The sequence below is a fragment of the Vidua chalybeata genome, chromosome 1, assembly GCF_026979565.1.
Source record: "Vidua chalybeata isolate OUT-0048 chromosome 1, bVidCha1 merged haplotype, whole genome shotgun sequence".
In the NCBI taxonomy this organism is placed as follows: Eukaryota; Metazoa; Chordata; class Aves; order Passeriformes; family Viduidae; genus Vidua; species Vidua chalybeata.
The window spans coordinates 21,293,588-21,312,629 of NC_071530.1; the positions used below are offsets into that span (position 1 = coordinate 21,293,588).

A 19,042-nucleotide genomic window follows, 5' to 3' on the forward strand; every position below is an offset into this window, starting at 1 on the left:
CCCCGCTGCCATCCTAATAGACTTCCTTCATCATTCACTAGTATTTATTAACCTTTTTGCTTTTATGGATCCTATTTATATTAAATAATCCAGTAACAGTAAAAATGGCAGTATAACTCTGGCAAGCCTCATGACTTGTTCTTTTTCAGGTGTCAATTGTGACTCTTGATGTAATCTATAGGTTCAAGGGCCTTGTATGGAGCTTGAAAAAAACTGCTATGGGAGGGGGAAAACCAAAACAGGGTGGCAGGTGATTGCTTTCTTCAAAAGGGAGTAGATCAAGTCCCATCTGTTAACTGTTGCAATTGAGTCATAGGCAAGAGCAATTGTGGCTGCCCACACAAAATGACAGGAAGATGTTGCTTTTGTGTGAGTCTGCTGGAACCTGCATCCTCACTCTGGAGGAAGGAGCTCCAGGACTCTGCTGTACCAAGGGGCCGCCCACCTACTCTGACCTTCATGATCATATCATTTTTCAGATATTCGACATATTTTGCTACATGCTTTAGGGCTTCTTGTAACTCTGGGTTTGATTGATTTGGCAAAAAGGTTTGGTAACTTCATAACTGAGCTGTTACAGTTGCTGAAATCAGTGTGCCTGCTGTCACTGCAAGTGATCTGAAAAGGATGCATATTTTCAGGATGTTTTTGGGGAGCAACGTAGCAAGGGTTGTAATGAAGCAGTTGAAAAATGAAAACTCATATTTTAAAAAGTAATTTTACATTCTCTGTACATTTTGTAAAATGAACTTCTGAAACCTGTTTTCTTCTGGATGTTGATACAGTCTCATGTGAAACTTGGAAGGGTTTGTTTTAGAGAGAGCCAAAGTAAAGTACATGTGTTTGTTGTTTTGTTTTTAAACTCTGGCAGGTGTGCTACTTAAATATATTTGCTACCACTGCTACTTAAATAAAATGAAATTTAAACAAGACATGTTGTTCCAGTGTAAATCAATTTATTTCATGTTATTACTGTTAATTGCATTTAGCAGAGCTTTCTCTGCTTTTCTTTTTAAAAAAATGTGTATTAGTGAGTGATGGAGTCTTGGAACATGAGGACAGCAGAATGAAGGTAGCTAAATATAAAGTAAGGTGTTTCATAAGCAATTTTGAAAATTAATAGCTGAGGATCTAAATATGTCATCTTAACCAAGTTATTTTAGCAGTATGTCATCAAGCCAAAGAGGTGGCAGATTTTAAGCCAAGTGAGTCTTCAGCACAAGAGCAGAAAGTAGCCCAGGCCAGGATTCCTGCGGGAGGCCCTCAGGCTTGAGCACATTCTTGTGCTGCTCCAGGGACCCAGGCTGGGAAGATGCTGTGCAATGGGTTTGCCTGATAGAGAGGATTCCTGGCGTGGAGTGCAGCTGCTTTTCACAGACCCTTTCTGCATGTGATGTAGCCTGGGCAGCAGAAACGTGAGAGCTATCAAGGTGAAGGCCACATCTTCAGAGTCCAGGCTTTGTCACTGCTAATGTAACAGGCAATTCCCAGGACATTTAGCCAGGAAACCCCTCTGATTTGTGGAAAAAGATAGGCATGGTGCAAAGTAGCTTATGGCCTGCAGAGCCATCTGCTGCTACCACTGTCTGTGTTGACAGCAAGTTTAGCACTGCATCCCTAAGTGGATTGTGAAATCTCACCCATTCTGCTTCACAGTTACCTATTTGATTTTCTAGAAGTCCTTTCTACCAAGGGAATTGGAGCAGTGGCTCTCAAAAACAGTTTGGCTGAGGTTCCTAGTTAAAAAGAGATTTTAAGAAATTCCACCCACTTCACTGCAGTTTTAGCATGGCAGTAAGAAAAGTGAATTTCTAATCCAAACTCCAAGGTAGGCAGCAGTGTTTTATATGTAAGAACACTCATTGAAAAGAATATGAAATGTATTTTGCCTGGCTTTGGTATTACAGGTAATATAAGAATCATCATGTTTTAAAGGAGTATCTATACACTATTTATTAGTTGCTGTACTTAGCTGAACTGTTATCTTGCTGTTACATGCTATTTGAGACCCAAGCATTTTGGCCTCCATGTGAATGTAACTACAAAATAATTTCAGCCTAATTTTAATAATCATTTAACAGCTAGAAAAATGAACTTGAAGTGCAAATATTAATTAGCTGGTAATAATTCTTACTTGCTTCAATTTTATTTTTCTTTAGCTACCAACTCAGATGGGAGTATTTGATTGAATGGTCCAAAGCTGAAGTTAAAATCCTTCTTGTTCACCTTGAACATCTTAGCATTAGAGTAACGCTGGCATTTCTGAGAGAAACTTCAGTCTGCCAATAAGCTGTTTAAAGTTGCCATTTAAGGCAATTGCATTTTTAATTATTTTGTTTCTCATATATTGCATCCACATGTGTGTGGGTACAGGATGTTAATGTGTCTGTAGAATTTTATTGCAACTACATAGAACTGTCAGTATTTTGCTGTGGTATTTGTTGCTGATCCTGTACTAGAGCAGTGGACCCAAAGTCCTTTTGTCTTTATAAACATCTAAGGCAACTGAACTGGCTGTTGTCATCCTTGCAGTAGACCTCTGGTTCCTTCAGGATGGGTGCTGTGGTGTTTCTTAACCTCTCAACTTTCTATGCTCTTTAAAGGCGTGTATATCGTGCTTGGCCAGCTGATGGCTGGAAGCCTCCCTTGTGCTGTTAAAGTAGCACAGGGCTGTCTGGGAATTCAGGCTGGCTTTGAGCAGTAATAGCAATCTACTGTCCTTTTTCATCTTCCCTTTAGTAATTTTGCAACCTCAAGAGAACTGTGTTGTTAGACCTGTTGTTGAAATAAATAAATCAGCCTTCCTGTATAACTGTGTGCTGTAGATTGTGAGTCTATATACATACACACATCCTTTGAGTTATGTGGGCTGGGTTTTTTCTTTTTTTCAGAGTCTTAGTGTGAAGAAGGGCAAAAAAAGTAAAGAGCAATTTTGATTTAGAACATATGCTCAACAAAGCAGAAGGAATACCTTACTTTTGTATTGTGGGATGTTAATTTCACAAATCTCAGGACATGTTGAAATTATTTGAACTTTAAAATTAAATGTACAGTGATTTATAGAAGTGAATGTCAAAATAATACATAGCATGAGGTGACACTGAATATGCTGCTAAAAATTAGTATTTATAGATTTCCTACAGCTGTTAAATTTGAGAAGGAAAGATAAGGAATCTATATCTCTATTTTACATGTTTACTAGAAGGCTAGTACTCTGGTATTACTCACTGGAATTGTATTGATGACTAAGTATGGTAGAATATGTTTTAAATTTATTGGGCTAGTTTCTTTAAAGTAATGATTAACTGCTGAATACTGTATTTTTTCTTAGCTACTCCTTTGTAAATGTGAGAACAGAATAAATTACAAATGAACAAAGAGGAGATATCCCTGCAAGAAATACATGCTTTCTTAACTTCAAGAAAGTATTTGTAAATTTGGTTTTTGAATGGGTTTCAGGGAAGTGATAACGACTGGTACTGTCAAGGAAGCGTGTAAGTAAATGCTGTCATTTTTACTGTGATTAGATGTACCTTGTGTTTTCAGTTTAACTTAGCATACATGTGTACATGCATAACATACATGAACCTTTTATCTGCTAATTATAGAATCTGTAAGGTTGGAAAAGACTTCTAATCATCAAGTCCAGTCATTAACCAAGCACTGCCATGTCCATCACAAAACCACGTCCTCAAGTGCTAACACTATATTCATTCTGGGCACAACATATAATAGCACATTTTACTCTTTTAGAAAGTTGATTATTGGTCTCGTATCCTTTTTCATTTGCACCCCAGCAAATTTTCCCAGCACATTCTGTTAATGCAGTGTCTGTGTATAAGTGTAGCATCTGTACGATTTGGGTATTCAGAAAGGCCTTCCTCCTGCTTTTCCTGTAAGCATTGTTTGCACACAGTGGATCGCTTTCCAGACATACAGCTGTTTGTTTAAACCAGTATAATAGTTTATAATGCTTGCTTAATGCATAGACTAAGTAGCCTACAAATTATTTGTGTTGCTGTCTGTGCCAAGGAAGCAGAGCATGCCGCTGGAATGTTTTCAGTTCTGAATATCTGCTTGTCAGTGGGAAAGTGGCTGTATTTGTCCAGCTGAAAACACCAGCAGTCCTGTGTGATGGTGTTACTTCTAAGTAGATGTGTGTTTTGTAATACAAGAAACAGACAAGGTAAAATGAATGAATTTGAGGGATTCTTTGCTGAGGGAAAGAGCTTGAGCACAGTGCTGTTTACATCTATAACTATCTAGAATGGGCTTATGCCAGAGTGAAACCAGTAAGTCTTTTATGTTGTCAAATGGACAAACTAGTAAATAATGCCAGCATTTGCCAGAATCTTATATGCTCTGACTGGGCTCTTTTAGGTAGGCTACATGTGTAATATCAAGTTTACTTATTTGAAGATACATTTAACATTACGTGGGATTTTTGATTTAGCAGAATGATAAAAAATATGCCAAAATCACAATGCCAATGTAATTTGTACTTTGTTAATATGAAATGCATTAACAACAATAATAATTCAGTCACTACACCAATATGTGGTACGTGTTCTTGGTCTCTGTAATATGCTCACCATCATGATGCTGGCCATCACCAGCTGCTGAGAAGGAATACATGGGTTGAAGCCAGTCCACAGCTATCTCTGATTTTATTTATTTATGTTGCTGATTGTATGATTCTTACATGCTTTGCTGGTCTGAGCCCTGTGTATATGCCTTCCCTGTGCTCGTTTAGGAGACATTTTCACTTTTTTAATAAACTTGGAGAAATATTTGATCCACTCAGCAGTGGTATAGTCAATTGATTCACTCAAATGACATAGCTGTTCATCTAACACGAAGGCCACCCTTGGGTGCCATTTGTTTTGAGATACAGTCAGCCCTGTTTGCAGCAGCTGTGGTCAGTCCCACCCTGCATTATTTCTTGAGCTTCAGGGTACATAGCCCTTGCCCATCTCCTCTCAGCCTTCCTCTGCCATTTGTTGGCCAGTCACAGCATTTTACATCAAGACTGATCTCTAAATAGAACAGATAATTCACTGATCTGTTTGATCAGCTGTGATTCGTTGTTTTTTAGCATTTTGATTTGTGAACCCCAGGAGTCCTTCAGCAGAGTGTTATCCCTTTCAGACGCCCCCTTAGATAGGCAATTATATATACTACCTAAACAAACAGGCTACTCCCAAGTTACTTCTACTCATTCCCAAAGCCTGGTTTGTGGACCTCCAAACCTTCATTTCTAGCTACAGTGGTAATCATGCAACTGTGATAAGCCGCTCTGGGAATCAGAGCTGCAAGGTGACCAAGAAATACAAAGGTATTCTCCAGCGCTCTTCCCATCTTGGAAGGCAAGATGAGGTGTGTGAGCAGCATGTCAAACCCTCATTGTCACATTGTGGTTTTTATATACAGTGAGTCTAAGAAAGATGAATGTTGCCACTGTAACTGTACCTTTCCATTATGGTTGTGAATTTGTGGAAGAGCCAATAACTTCTGATCTACATAATTGACTTCCAGTGTAGGGGAATAGAAAGTAATTTTTCAAAATTCACAGTTTCAATCTGATTGGAATTATTTTTCTCATGAAATCATAATGGCTCTTAAAAATAATCGCCTGCCAAGAATTGAGCTCACCATGGCTATTACAGTAATTTAAACTGACGCAAGTTTTGGTTGCTGAGTCAGTTATGTATACCCTGCATATATATGCAGTCATCACAGCTGAAGTATAGACAGTACAGCAGCCTGGTTAAAAAATATGAATTGAAAAATTAATTGACTTGGATCAGAAGGCTGCTTCTATGTGACTGAGATTGGATGAAAGAGAAAACAAAGTATAGTGATGAATGGCCATGTATTAAGCTGGGGTTGCTTTATAGTGTTAGGATAAAGGGAACTGTAACGGGTCCTATTTTATTTAAAGTTTTTATTGATTATCTAGAAGAAGACCTAGGTAACAGATTAATAACATTTTTAAGCAATTCCAAATGAGGAAATAGAAATAGTATTTTAAACAGAAAAATCTCAAAAACTTGGAAATAAGTAAGTTTGGAGGATAGGAAAATTTCAATATAGACAAGTTGGGTGGCATTTAATCTTGGTGCTGTTGTGACAGAAGTCACAGGAAGTGGCATGCAGAGATGTTAATAAAAGGAAGCTTTCTTTTTAGGGTTTGGAGGAAAATTGGTAGCCTCCTCCTTCCACCCAGTTGCAAATACCAACTAACTGTAGAGGTTTTTGGGTGTTCAAGAGCTATTGTAAACACTCTGTAATGCCTGTGCAAAAGTCCATACCAACCAACCCTTTCCTGGCATTGTCAAAAGCATCCTGTAGTTATGGAGCCAAGAGATTTTACTGCTACGGTGCCAGTATGCAGCAGTGGAGGTTGGGAAGTTATTGGAGAATCAGTATGGGATTTGGAATTAATGCAGAATAAAGATTTACTACAACTCTATGTGCCAAATATTGACCTTAAGCTTGCCTAGGTCAGGAGATGGGCAGGTACCCTTCCAAAGGGGTGCATCAGAGCTGACTGAAACGCCTGTGAACCAGCAGGGGTGGTCCCAAATCCTTTCTTTTCCTCTGCCAGTGTTGAACTTGGCCACCACTCTCCACCCCCACACCTGCCTGTTCTGCTGATTTTGGCACGTGGGGCTGCATTGCTTCAGCAGTTCAGCCTGATAACCTGGCATGGAGCCACTCGGTTTGTTAGGCTGGTGCAGTGCTGGCTTAGTAAAGGCAACCAAAGCTGCAGAAGGTCTGAGGGGAAGTGGGGTAGCCCAAGAGAAGGAGCAAGAGTCCACAGCCAGGCCAGAGAGGTGGGGAGGGAAGGGATGCTCCTGGTTTTGCTGTGGAGTAGCTAACAGTAGTGCTGCACTCCTCATCACTCTGGAGAGCTCTCTGCTCAGACTGGCTGGGTTGGAGGAATGAGATGGTTACCATGTGTAGCTTCACCTACAGTTTAATTTTCCTGTCTGCCAGCTGGGGATAACCTCTTTAAGGAATGAAGCGATTATAAATCGACTGTTGAGTTATTTGAAGAAAGGGTATGTGCAAGTGCCTAGATAAAATTTTAGCAGTTTGCCTCTGTATGTTCATGAGCTTACGTCAGTGGATTACTGAGATGAAAGTGAAAGTCTGCACTGCAGGCTGCAATGGGAATGTAGAGAGGCCCTTGAGATGGGTTTGTTTGAATTGTTAGAGTGGTTTGTTTAAAAACAAACAACCCAAGTAAAAATACCCTCTTCCAAAGTGATATCTAGTTTTGCTTTCGCAACAGGCTTTGGAAATTAGAGATTAAACCTAAGATTAAAACTGCTTGAAAATGAGGGAAAAAAAAGTGCTTGTCTCGTCATTGCCCCACTGAACATACATTGGACATAGAATACATTTGCTTTAAACTGCTTTCATCAGATGCATACTTTTATTAATAGACTTAGGATAAAGTTGTTCAGAGAAAATGTAACACGTGCCTTTGTGGCTAAGCAAATCCAAGCTTTGCCTTTCTGCCCTCCTCCAAACTAGACTGATGGTGCAGTAGGCATAAAGTTGGCTTAAAACCACAAGCAGCTGAGCTCGGTGTGGTATTATCCTCAGAGCTGATGTCAAAAATCAGCTGAGGTCTTGAGTCAGGGGAGAACTCTAATGCTGAGCAACTGGAAAATATCAGTGCATTAACTTCTCATTCCATATTGATCCCCAAACAGAGTTTCAAAGAACTCTATTACAAAAAAAAGAAAGAGGGGTTTAAGTTGGGATTACTTTTTCATGTCTTGTAAAGAATACATTATGTGTGTGGCAAACTAGAGCTTTGAAACTCAACTTCCATCTGTGCTCCATGACAGTATTTTATTTAATTCCATGTCTAAGAGGCAAGGTTTGGAATTGAAATTAGTTTGTGTCATGCACAGTTCCTGTAGAGATCAAAGGCAGACCTGTTAATGCAACTATTGCTATTCATGAGTTTCATAGCTGTGTGAGTTTCAGGTTAATTATAAATGCTTGTTTAATCACTTAACAATAGGGTATCGGAGTCTCATCTGGGCATAATGCATATAGCTCCCACTTTTTTTAATTAAAGCAAATTCCTACCTTTTTTCCCAAGAAATTAATTTTGGTGGTAATGCTCTAGGCTCTAGCAGGTCAGGATATGCAAATCTTCTTTTACATGTTGGACTGTTGCATGATGGATGTCTTTATTTTATTATCCTGTGACTGCCCCTCCCTCCCCTTTGAATACAGGGGTTGTATAGTAGCCTGGTTTTCATTGTATGTGGCATCAATTGCTCTAGTTCATATAGTAGAATTCTTTTTGTGACAGTTTACTAAAAATTGTGTGGATTATCCCTAGGAGATAATGCATTGTGAGATAAATTAATGTATTTACCATTTTAGTTTATGAACAGTTTGTTTAATGGATTTTAAACCTGAAAAGGTAAGTAAGGCACCTGTCTGACCTTCATATCAAAGACAACTGTCTTGTATTTGAAGACTGATGATTAAGACTAATTATTTAAGATAAACTATTTCAATCCCCTGGAAATTAAATTCTTGTGCACTAGGGGAACCAGCCACAGCCAGCAATGCCTGAGGCATTTGGAGCAGCAAGGATTGTTAGATGAGAAATATGGATGAATCAACTTGAGCTGCAGAGAAGGGTGAAAAAGCCTCAAGTGCTCTCCGGGTGTAGCTTCCTCCACAGTCCTGGATCCTGATTGTCTGCAGAGATGAGGTGAACAGAATGCTCTGATCAGGCATCATGTAGGGGCTTCTCTGTGTCAGCCAAGAGAGTGTAATATGCAGTTCTCATTGCACTCTGCTGTTTCTGAGGAAGAGCAAGAGAGAGGAATAAAAGAAAAACTCAGAAATCCATCAGTTGTGCATTTGAGGAAGAAAGTTCCTCCTTGACTTCTGAGGTGTGGGGTTAATTATAGTCATCACACTGCAAGTACTCAGTATAGGGAGGACCCTACTGATAGTCATCCCCTTGACCTCTAAAGTACAAAGGGTTAAGTAAATTCAGATTGCCGTGCTAAAAAGAAGCACCACAAGCAACCACTTGGGCTGGCTTCATAAATATTCTAGAACCAAACATTAATTGTCTTAACTCTTAACATTGATTGTAAGCCTTAATTAAACACCTAGAACTAAAATTAAAGCTATTAACCCATTTTTTTTTCTCACAGCCTGAGTGAGTCTACTATCTAATAAGCTGTTCTCTTGTTGCCAAGAAATGACACCTGAATTTGCTTAGATTCAGCATACAGCTGTTGGCTGTCTCTGTCAGCAAGACTAAAGGTCTTCAGCTGACTTGATCTTTTGCCGTTCCGTTGTTATGCACAGTGATCCAGCCTTCTCTTGCAGGAAGAGGAGGTCATGCTCTTCAGATGGCCAGTCCCAAGGCTGCTTCACTGTCCCCTGGGTTTTTGTGTGTATCTTCTCTGAACCCCTCCACTTTCTAAATCCCTTCTGAATCTGGGTCTGAGAACCAAACTGTGTTGTGTAGTCCTTACTGGATTTCTGACTAGTGTAGTAAGGAGCTTTTTTCTTGATGCCAGGGACTGCAGCAGCCTTGATATCATTTGGAAAATCTCTGAACGGGCACTGAGCAGACCTCCTGTGTCCCGTCCTCTGCATGGTTGGGTTTCCTGGAAATCAGTGTGGGACACTCAGCCCAGCTGAAACCTGAGTCCTGCTGAAACCTGTGGTGGAGCGAAAGGTTGTGTAGCACTATTGGTTTTCCTGTAATGAGGGCCAGAACCAGTTCTGAATAGAAAATGTCATCATCTTCACTGCAAATCTTGTCCAAGCACATGTAGTTTGCTATTTGAGGTGCTACTTGAGAACTTTCAGCTGACAACATCAGTGAAGATCAGAGTCTATGTGCTTCTGGAGGGATGTTACATACACATTTCCTTTTCTTGATACAAACTTAGCCTGCTGCTATTTTGAAGTGTGATTGTCAGTAGAGCCTTCTTGATGCAGCACATTAGAATGATACAATATGTAAATGCTAGAGTTGGCATCTGTGGCTAAAGCATGGGGAACAGTCCTTTTTCTAGGAAAATGTTTTCCTTTAGATAAATGAAAATCCCATTGTTTGGCTGAGGATTGACCTCACACATGGGCAAAAGGTTAAGAGACAGAAAGGCTTATCCATTTGGCACATTGGATTCAAAGCCAGGCATGTTGCCAGTAAGCTCAGTCAGAGCAGAGGACACAGTTTTACCTAAAGTTCATAATGGCTTTTTTTAAGTGAGCAGGAAGCTTTCTTTTTCTAATCAAAACCTAGATAATTTAAATATCTCTTTCTTTGGTAATATCCTGACATTGTCCATGGATAAGGGACCCCCAAAGGAAAAGCTAAGTGATCGCAGCTGCCTGTGTCAGCCTGTTCCCAAAAGAGATCATCTGTCCAGCAGACGTCAGTGGGAGTCTGCCTGACAGAGGGGTGTGTGCACAGAAACCAAATTGCAGGCTTGGGATCTAAAAAGGATTGTGATCTTTGATTTTCAGTCTGTGTCATAACTTTTCTGTGTTTATTCCAGTATGTGGAATCTGACAGTTTGCTCAGGTTGCTTATTTTCTGTGTTATATTACTGACTTAAAAAAAAAGCCCAACAAACAAAGCCTAAAACCACTGCTTTTCACTTTTCAAGAGTTCAGTTATAGAAGACAGCAGTGATGATAGCAGTTCTGAAGGAAACCATTTGCAAACTGAGAGTTCACAGCAATGTAAAGAGCAGTTGTGAGTATGAGAAGGGGTTACAAGTGAAGAAATAGTTTTCTTAAGGTTAATTGTATTTCAGGAGAGGCAGTAGAGTTCATAGAGCAGATGGCACAGGAAGGATTGCTCAGAGAAAGTTTAAACTTAGTAAAATCTCAAAAATCAGATTAACAAGACAGATGGGATTCTGGATTGGAATGCTGCCATTTAGGGATTTTTTTTTGTCTTTTTTTTCACTTTCCCAAATTATAACCTTGAAGATGCTGGAGTTTTTTATATAGCTTACAATAAATTTAGTACTAGAAAACTAGGAGGGTGCTACACTTAAGCAGCTGTTTTCACAATAACTAGTAGTTTTGGTTTGCACTCATTTGAAAAACAAGTAGGAGGTTTAATGTTTAAAAGAAGACAAAGGACTATAAGAGAACAGATTTACACTAGACCTGCTTGAGCATACCTATACCTAAGCCTTGATATTTTTGTGGAATTTGTCCCTTCATTTGCTGGTTTTATTTGCTTTTTCCCATTAACCTTCTTTTCCCACTTTGCTTTGGGATTCTTGAAGCAGAGTTGAAGGGTTGCACTATTGAACATCTGTGAGTGGCCTATTCCTACCTGCACTTCTAGACAGGGAGACACAGGCTTTTTGCCCTTGCAAATATCCTTGGGTGTTTTTGCCTGTGGTTTATCTCCTGGAAATGACAGTTACAAGTGGTTCTTGTTTTGGACTTGAATCTTTCCTGTAAGGATATAATGACAGGACACACACTAGCAGTGCAGACAAGTGACTCTGGCTCTGTACCTGTGCCCACCAGTGCTACCAGCCAGCAGGGAAGTACATGCCAGACAGATGAGGTCTGAAAGAGACACATTCACACCACACCAGTCAGGAGCCAGCTGCATCGGACCGGGCTATGGCTCAAGCATAGCCTGTCCTGACTGTGGCTGGCTTGTCTGGGCAGGTGAGAGACACCACAGCTGCCCTGGGTGAGTTCCTCAGCCCAGGGTCTACCACCTCAGCCATCTCTGCTTTGCTCTTAAATGAGGAAGCATCAGCATTCTTTACCTTTATGTCCCATTCCTTCATCCAGGACCTCACTAGCAGCACAGAACAAAGCTCCTCCAGAACTTAGCAAATACTTCTACTGTATATACAATAGGGTGAGAATGAAGCAGGCTTGGCTTCCCTTTAGCAGTTCATCTTTTGCAGTGCTTTCAGTTCCCTGCCTTCCTCTGCAGCTGTGCTTCTTCTCTGAGTCCATGTGTCTTTGATTCTGTGTGAGCTCCTTGCTGTGATAGGCTGCAAAACTCAAGAATAACACACCTGCTTTATACCCACTGTTTGCTGTAAGTTCCAACTAAAAAGTTCGCCAGATATTTTAAATACTCTATTCCTTAGTTTAAAGTAAGTCTTCTAAACAGCTTCTAATTGATTTCATCTAGTATACCTAGTCTTTCGATCTAAGACTTCCCTATTAATTAGAGATCAGATTGATCTTGGGTCACTTGTTGTCCTTACTCTGCTGTCTTATTTCTCTTCTCCAGGTCCCCTGATCCTCAAGAAGTGCCTGAATATATCCTAGCAATTCTGAAATTTACTGTCTCTTTTTATAGGTTGTTCTCATCACTGTTTTAGGGGATGTTTTCTTCAACAATTTCTTTCCGGTTTTAAGCTTTTAATCATTCAGTTGCTGTGGAAATTACAGTGATAATGTAGGCTTAGTGTTCGTGACTTCACTGCTGAATTAGATAAGAAAAAGGAGCTGTTGCGTGGGAGAAGGCCCTGAATTAAGCAAGTTGTATACATTTCACATGTTTGTCAGGGAAGATAACACATGAAAAGGAATTAGGAGTGTTCAGGCTGCTAGGGTTTTCTCTATCTGCTCAGGAAAAAAACATGTTAAATATCAAAAAGGAGAAAACAAGCCCAGTGTCTGATCTAGGGACTGTGTGGTTTGGAACAGCAGTTCCAGTCTGCTGCCTTTCAGGACATCAGCATTCTGTCTTGGGTGATTGCTGTTGTCATTTCTGTTTATAAGAAGGATTTTGGAAGCCCCTGCCTTATCAGAAAGAGAGGGATGCAGAAAGAGAGAAGTATGCAGATAGAAGCCTGTACATATCTATAGAGTGAGAGATAAAGAAATTTTCTATTGGAGATACCCATGGCTAGCTCTCCAATTTGGGAAGAGAAAGATGGATTTGTGTATGCAGGAAAATTTTGTTGGTTTCTTCTCATGATCAATTTTAGTAGTAGTCTCTCTTCTAGAATTTTGGATGTATATAAGGAATTAAATTGATATGATACTTCTGTTGTTTTCTTACCCTCTTCCTTAATTAGTATTTAATATTCCAGAGCTCCCTGGTTCCTTCTTATATGTGGTTGTTTTTAGAGAAGGCTGAACTTCCATGTTACTGAAATTACTAATAGCAATGTTCAGCTCATCCTGTTCTCTTGCTTTTTCTTCTTGCATCACCCATTATTCTTAACCTCATCTATTCTTGCATTCTTTGCTAGGAAATTCAAAGTAAGAAATGCTAAGAGCACAGCTATCTGGCCTTAGATCTAAGCATATCAATCCACTTTGAAAATTAGGACTTACACTGTTTGTTGTCCTCATGTTTGTAAATACATGAATATATGTTTTCCTTCATTGATTAATGTGGCTGCGTTTCACATACACAAGTTGCTTGGTGGTCAAGGCAAGGTTTTTAAGGAGGCACTCTGTACTGGGCACCGGAGTATGTAGACACTGCTTTTCAATGTACTTTGCTTCCTATGACTACTAAATGCAAAACTGGGAAGAAGTCCAGAATCTTTAATAGCTGGAATGTATTTCATGCTGATCCCATCTAAATTGGCATCCTCTGTTGCCAAGTTCTAAAGCAATGACTGTGATGATTATGAATTTCTCTAATGGGATTTTTGTTCAGGTCTGCTTGATATTGGTGTTTTCAGTACTGTAGGATTCAGAGAGAAGGTCTCTGCTTATGAAAGGGCCCAAGATACTGATCTTTCTGGCTGAAATGCCCTTAGGACAGATGTGCTGATACTTTTGTATTAGGTCCACATGTCCTTTTAAACTTATCTAGGTTGTTACAGTGTCTTTCTCCCCATACGCAGTTGTGTCATTTCACTATTGAAACTCACCACAAGATTTTGTTTTGTGTTTTCTTCTTGGTGTCATGTCTTGCTAGCTCAGGGCTTAAACCAAAATAAGTTCTTATAAGGTATTAGTAATAGAACAGAACTGTACCACCAGTACTGTTCTGTAGAAATCGGTGTAATGTTTTTGAATATAAATGAACAGGAGGTCATGCCCTCTTTCCTGGGCATCACATGCGGAAATGTTTGCAGATGGAGTGGGAGGATCTTGCTTGTGAAAGGCTGAAGGTTCCTGACACAAAAAGGGAGTTTGCAAAATACCATCTATGGATGTAAGCTGAGATAGGGAACTTCATGCAAGAACAACAGAATTTCCAGATATTAGGATGGGAATGAGAGAAAGGGGAGAGTTGGAGAGAAAAGAGGGAAGTGTTCATTTAAGAGGAAGAGGCAACTGGAAGTGAAAAGAACCCAAGGAATGTCTTGGTGGAAGCAGTAGATCATTGCTGGGTCTTTTCAACACAGTATTGCATTTAAGTCATGGTTATTGCAGAAAGGCAACAGCTGCTGCTTTAGAGCATGAGGCAATTGAACTATTGCAGGCACATAAAAATAATCATAGATACAGAAGAATGCCTTCCAGAGGGACTGTCTTGCACAAGCCACTCCATTTTATGTAACAAAAGCCTGGTGACACAATGCATGGTTTAGTCATAGGAGTGCCCAGAGTGGACAAATATTGTACATCTGGAAACATTTAAACTAGTAATTAGTTTTTGGAGAAATGGCAAATTACTCAAGAATAATGTAGTCCATTGTGTTGTCTTCAGACTGCATATCTGCAGGATGTATGATTCTCCTGACTGCCTTAACCATCACTTCTTTGCTTCTCACCAGTAGTATGTGGGGACAGGTGATACAGTAGTGTCAGGGCTGCTGGTGTCACTGCTAGCACTCCCACCTGGTTGTCCTGTGCTTTGAGGACATGGACATGATCCACCTTGGTTAGACATCACCAGGGAAGTCCTGTGCCAGCTGGGGCACTCTGTCCCACCAGAGCTGAAGATACCTAGCTGTAGCACAGCCTGGTCTATTGCCCACTTTCTTTCTTGGCTTCCGTCACAGCAGATTTCCTCCATTCCATTGCTACACAGAGAGAATTGCTTTGGGAAGGAGTGAGGAGCAAACCCCACTTGCAGCCTTTCCCTTTCCCCACTGCTGCTGGAGAAGGCTGGCTGGAGCAGGGACACGGCAAGGCAGGGACCTTACAGAGAGTTTCCATGCCCTGCTGTCCATGACTGCCACAGGATGTTTGATAGCACACATTTAGAATTGCACAGTACAGCAGTACTCTATGATTGACATGTTGCCCCTCAAAGGGAGTGTTCCCTGCCCTGGAGATGTGCTGCTCAGCTGCATGTGGGTCACAGGTGGAAGATAGATGTCTCCACAGCTGAAATTAGCTGTCAGGCAGTAATTCAGGACCTGGTCTAGCTTGTAGCAGAATCTGCAGTGTCTCTGAAGAGTGACTGTCTGAGATGGAGAGCTTCAGGCCAGTATAAGAAGTCGTACATGGCACCAGAATGTCAGAGCTGGTGTGTTTATAGTCACTGGTGTGTCAGCATGTTCTAGCTGCTGCCTCCCACAGAAGCTTTTTCAGACAATAATCGCTGTGGTTGTTTGTCATTACAGAAGTAACGCTGAAGGTCCATGTAAGCGATGCCAGCACTCATCAGCCAGTAACTGAAGCCTTCATTGAGATTTTTACCAACCAGATCTCCATTGCATCTGGAACCTCAGGAGCAGATGGCACTGCCTTCCTCAAGTTTCAGTATAAGTTGGGCAATCAGCTGATAGTGACTGCTAGTAAACATGCATATGTGCCAAATTCTGCACCATGGAAACCTGTAAGATTGCCTGGTAAGAGATCTTTATTTTTGTTCTGAGGTAAGATATTGCATCTAAAGGAAGCTACACAGTTTTGTATGATGTGTTTGAATGCTTGAGATCCTGGGTGGGAGGAGAAACATCTGCATGTTTCAGAACCAGTAACATTTCTTCCTCAGTTAAACTGCAGCTTCAAGGCTGAGCAGAGGTTCACTCTCCTTCTGGAGGTCCTCGATACAGTGCTACATCAGTTTTCAAACAACTGTTGGTGCTCCTACAGCTCCATAGAAAATAGAAATCTATTCCAGATCTTTTTCCTTATGGGAACTCTGTTTCCAAGAACCTTGTTTCAGCAGCTGTGATGTACTCTTGCTTCTCTTCCAAGGTATAGCAACAACTGTTACACCACAGGCTGTAGTGTACAAAAATTTCTGGTCTTTTAGTTCTTAGCCATGTCAAAAAAACGGTTTTAATCTGCAGTTATATTATCCAGATGTAAGGATTTTTAATAATTTAATTAGCATGGCTTTGCTTCTTCCACAGGCAAACAAGTATAACAATAATGCTTGCGTGTTAGTTTTTCTCAGAATGCCTCAGAACCTTACGTTAGCTATACAAGAGGAAAAATTGAGTCATGAAGCCTATTTCTGACTGCTAAAAAGAACAGATTGAGGGTGGCTTTCAAACCTTGAGCTGTAACATCTATATGAAGATCATATCCTGAGTTTCATCTGACTTGCTTGTAATCCTCAGCTACAATGAGGGTCCATGTAATTTGGGAATGGTCCCAGGCTTGTATTATACCCAAATCACACCCAAATAACACACGCCTCAGGTTTGATAATTGGGGCCAAAGGCATGTGAGGTTTTAAGTGCACTAGTATTTAAATAGTGTATACGTTCCCAGGGCAGTGTTGAATTCCATGCTTTGGCTCCATTTTATTTATTAATATATAACATAGCCAGAAGGGCTGCGTGACTTGCTTCAAGGTCGAGTAGCAAATGTATTTTCAGAAGGGGAAAGGAACGTGAATCTCTTCAAACCCAGAACTATGCTTTAGGCATTTCAATGTGCTGTTTACTTATCTGCTTTCACTTGCTTCAGATAAGATAAGAATTCCTTCTTCCACATTTTCTGTACTTTTCTGTACTGTATTCCACCGTGTTTTTCATCTGCTTAATGGAGCTAATAGCAAAGACTGAGTCAAGCTCTTTGGGGTGTGGTGAAAGAGTAAGAAGCAACTGAAAGAGTTGCAGTCAAGAGAGTTTCAAATAAGTAAAAGGCAACAATTCATTACAGTAGCAGCTGTCACAGCTAATCTGTGGCTGAGCAATTAATTCAGTTATAAAAAAGAAACCCAGCCTGGTTCTATAAACTGGCCCCTGGGTTGACACACAGGGACTTCAACCAATCACCAATGGACTATGATCAGATTACCCCATGAACTTCCTAAGCTGCAGACATCTCACTGGTCAGGAAACTGGGAGGTGTTGAGAGCAGACCAAAGAGCATTATAGACCGGGACATTTCAAACCTGCCATATAAAGCTGGGTTCAAACAATAAAGGTCTCACTATTGCCACAGGGACCTTGGGTGTGTGTGGTCTCTGTTTCCGACCCACCCCTCTATGTTACAAGCAGCAAAATTGGAATAGGTCGTGCAGAAAGGTTGTGAAATGTCCCCCTTAAAATACATTCAGAACTCAACTGGACAACCCCTGCTTGGTGGAAGAGGTGATGTCCAGAGGTCCCTTCCAGCCATAATTGTTCTGTGACTCTGCTTAGAAATTTCCTTTGAGTTTTCTTCTCTTTAAATAAGATGAAGTGCTGCTTTCTCAGCATACTTCATGTGCTTTTAAATTATGAAATTATGCAATAACCTTGCCTTGTGTCTTGTCTCTGGCTTATACCCTAGGTCTTTTGAATGAGATGTACTCTTCCATAGCCTTGCGTTTGTTTGATTAGTTTTTTGCTTGTTGTTTTTCTTAAATACTGATTTTGAGGGAAGGGAAGGAAACATGTCATTTTTGTTTTAGTAAATCATTGAAGTTAAAGAGCAGTAATTGTATAGGTTCCAAAAATCTTTCTTTCCATGGCTGAAACGAAAGCTTAGCTCTGAAAGTAGATTCGTTTCACCTCTGATCATCCCCCACTGAAACTGGTAGATAGTTTGCCATTGATTTAATTGGAAGTAGAGTCCTTTATTTTGCTTTCTGTACCTTGAACTTATTCTTTCTTTGATTAAAGAAACAAGTTACAACTAGATAATTTAATAGGCTTAAATATGGTTGTTCTTTGAATTAGTCCTGAAAAGGTACATGACATATAAGTTAAGATACTTAGGCTTTTGTATTTTGTATTGACTAAGACGCCTCTAGTCTTTAAAAACCTTTCCAAGGACTGTTTGTAATTAAATGCCTATCATGCTTTTAACTAGCACAGTATAGAACTTTGGAAAAATGTTCAAGTTGTTTTGTTGTTATTTTTAAGCTGGTTTGAATGATGATGAATAGGCAGCATATCTCAATCTTCATTCTGCAGTGTGCAGTCTAGGCACACCCATATAGCTGCATCCTCATTTCCCAAAAATGCTTGTTAACAGTCCTAGGAGATGTCCCCTGCAGAGCAGATCCCCCACTCTGAGAAGCATTCCACCCAGGGCAGTGTTTAAGCTGATGTGCCATCCTGTGTGCTGTGGTAAATGAACAATGGCCATATTTACCACAAATGGGAAAATGATAACCATGAGCAGGGAGTAGGTTTGAAAGCTAAAGGGTGGTAATGTGCTGTAGCAGAACTTGGCCAAAGGATCGGGATTCCTCCATCACAGGCAATATGCATTAGTAATAGTGTTATGCTGAAAAGCTGTGCAGCCACTGAACTTGTGATATTATTGCAGTAGCTTCAAGGAGTAAACATCGAGGGTTTTCTGTTCCTATAATTTGGCAGAAATTAACTTCTCTTATATTAATGGAAATAATTACTACCTCTTTACTGCTTAAGCAGAAGGATTATTTATTTACATAGTGATAAATGGTAGGAGGAAAAGATTTAAGATCTCTTCTTCCATTAAAATATTTATCAGCAGAGCCATGACTCCACTTATTAACAGTTCATAAATTTAACATCACTTGAGTTCTTGAAGTGTTCATGATGGAAGATGTGTTCATCTGTCTGCTCTTAACTACGCTTAGATTTTTCTTTGTAAAAAATTTGGAAGAAAACATTTGTGACTGTTAATCCTTACTTAAAAGGACACTTCTTTTGGAGCAGTATATGCAATGAAGAGAGAGAGTTGCTGAGACAGC

General features: G+C 40.1%; 1 protein-coding gene across 1 annotated transcript in view; it reads left to right on the forward strand.

Annotated features, from left to right (window-relative positions):
* FAM171A1 (family with sequence similarity 171 member A1) overlaps window positions 1–19,042 on the forward strand; it is an 87,376-nt gene that overhangs the window by 34,399 nt on the left and 33,935 nt on the right. The window contains exon 2 of the mRNA XM_053950495.1: window positions 15,540–15,767. Within this exon, the coding sequence (XP_053806470.1) occupies window positions 15,540–15,767 (228 nt within the window). The remainder of the gene's footprint in view (window positions 1–15,539; window positions 15,768–19,042) is intronic.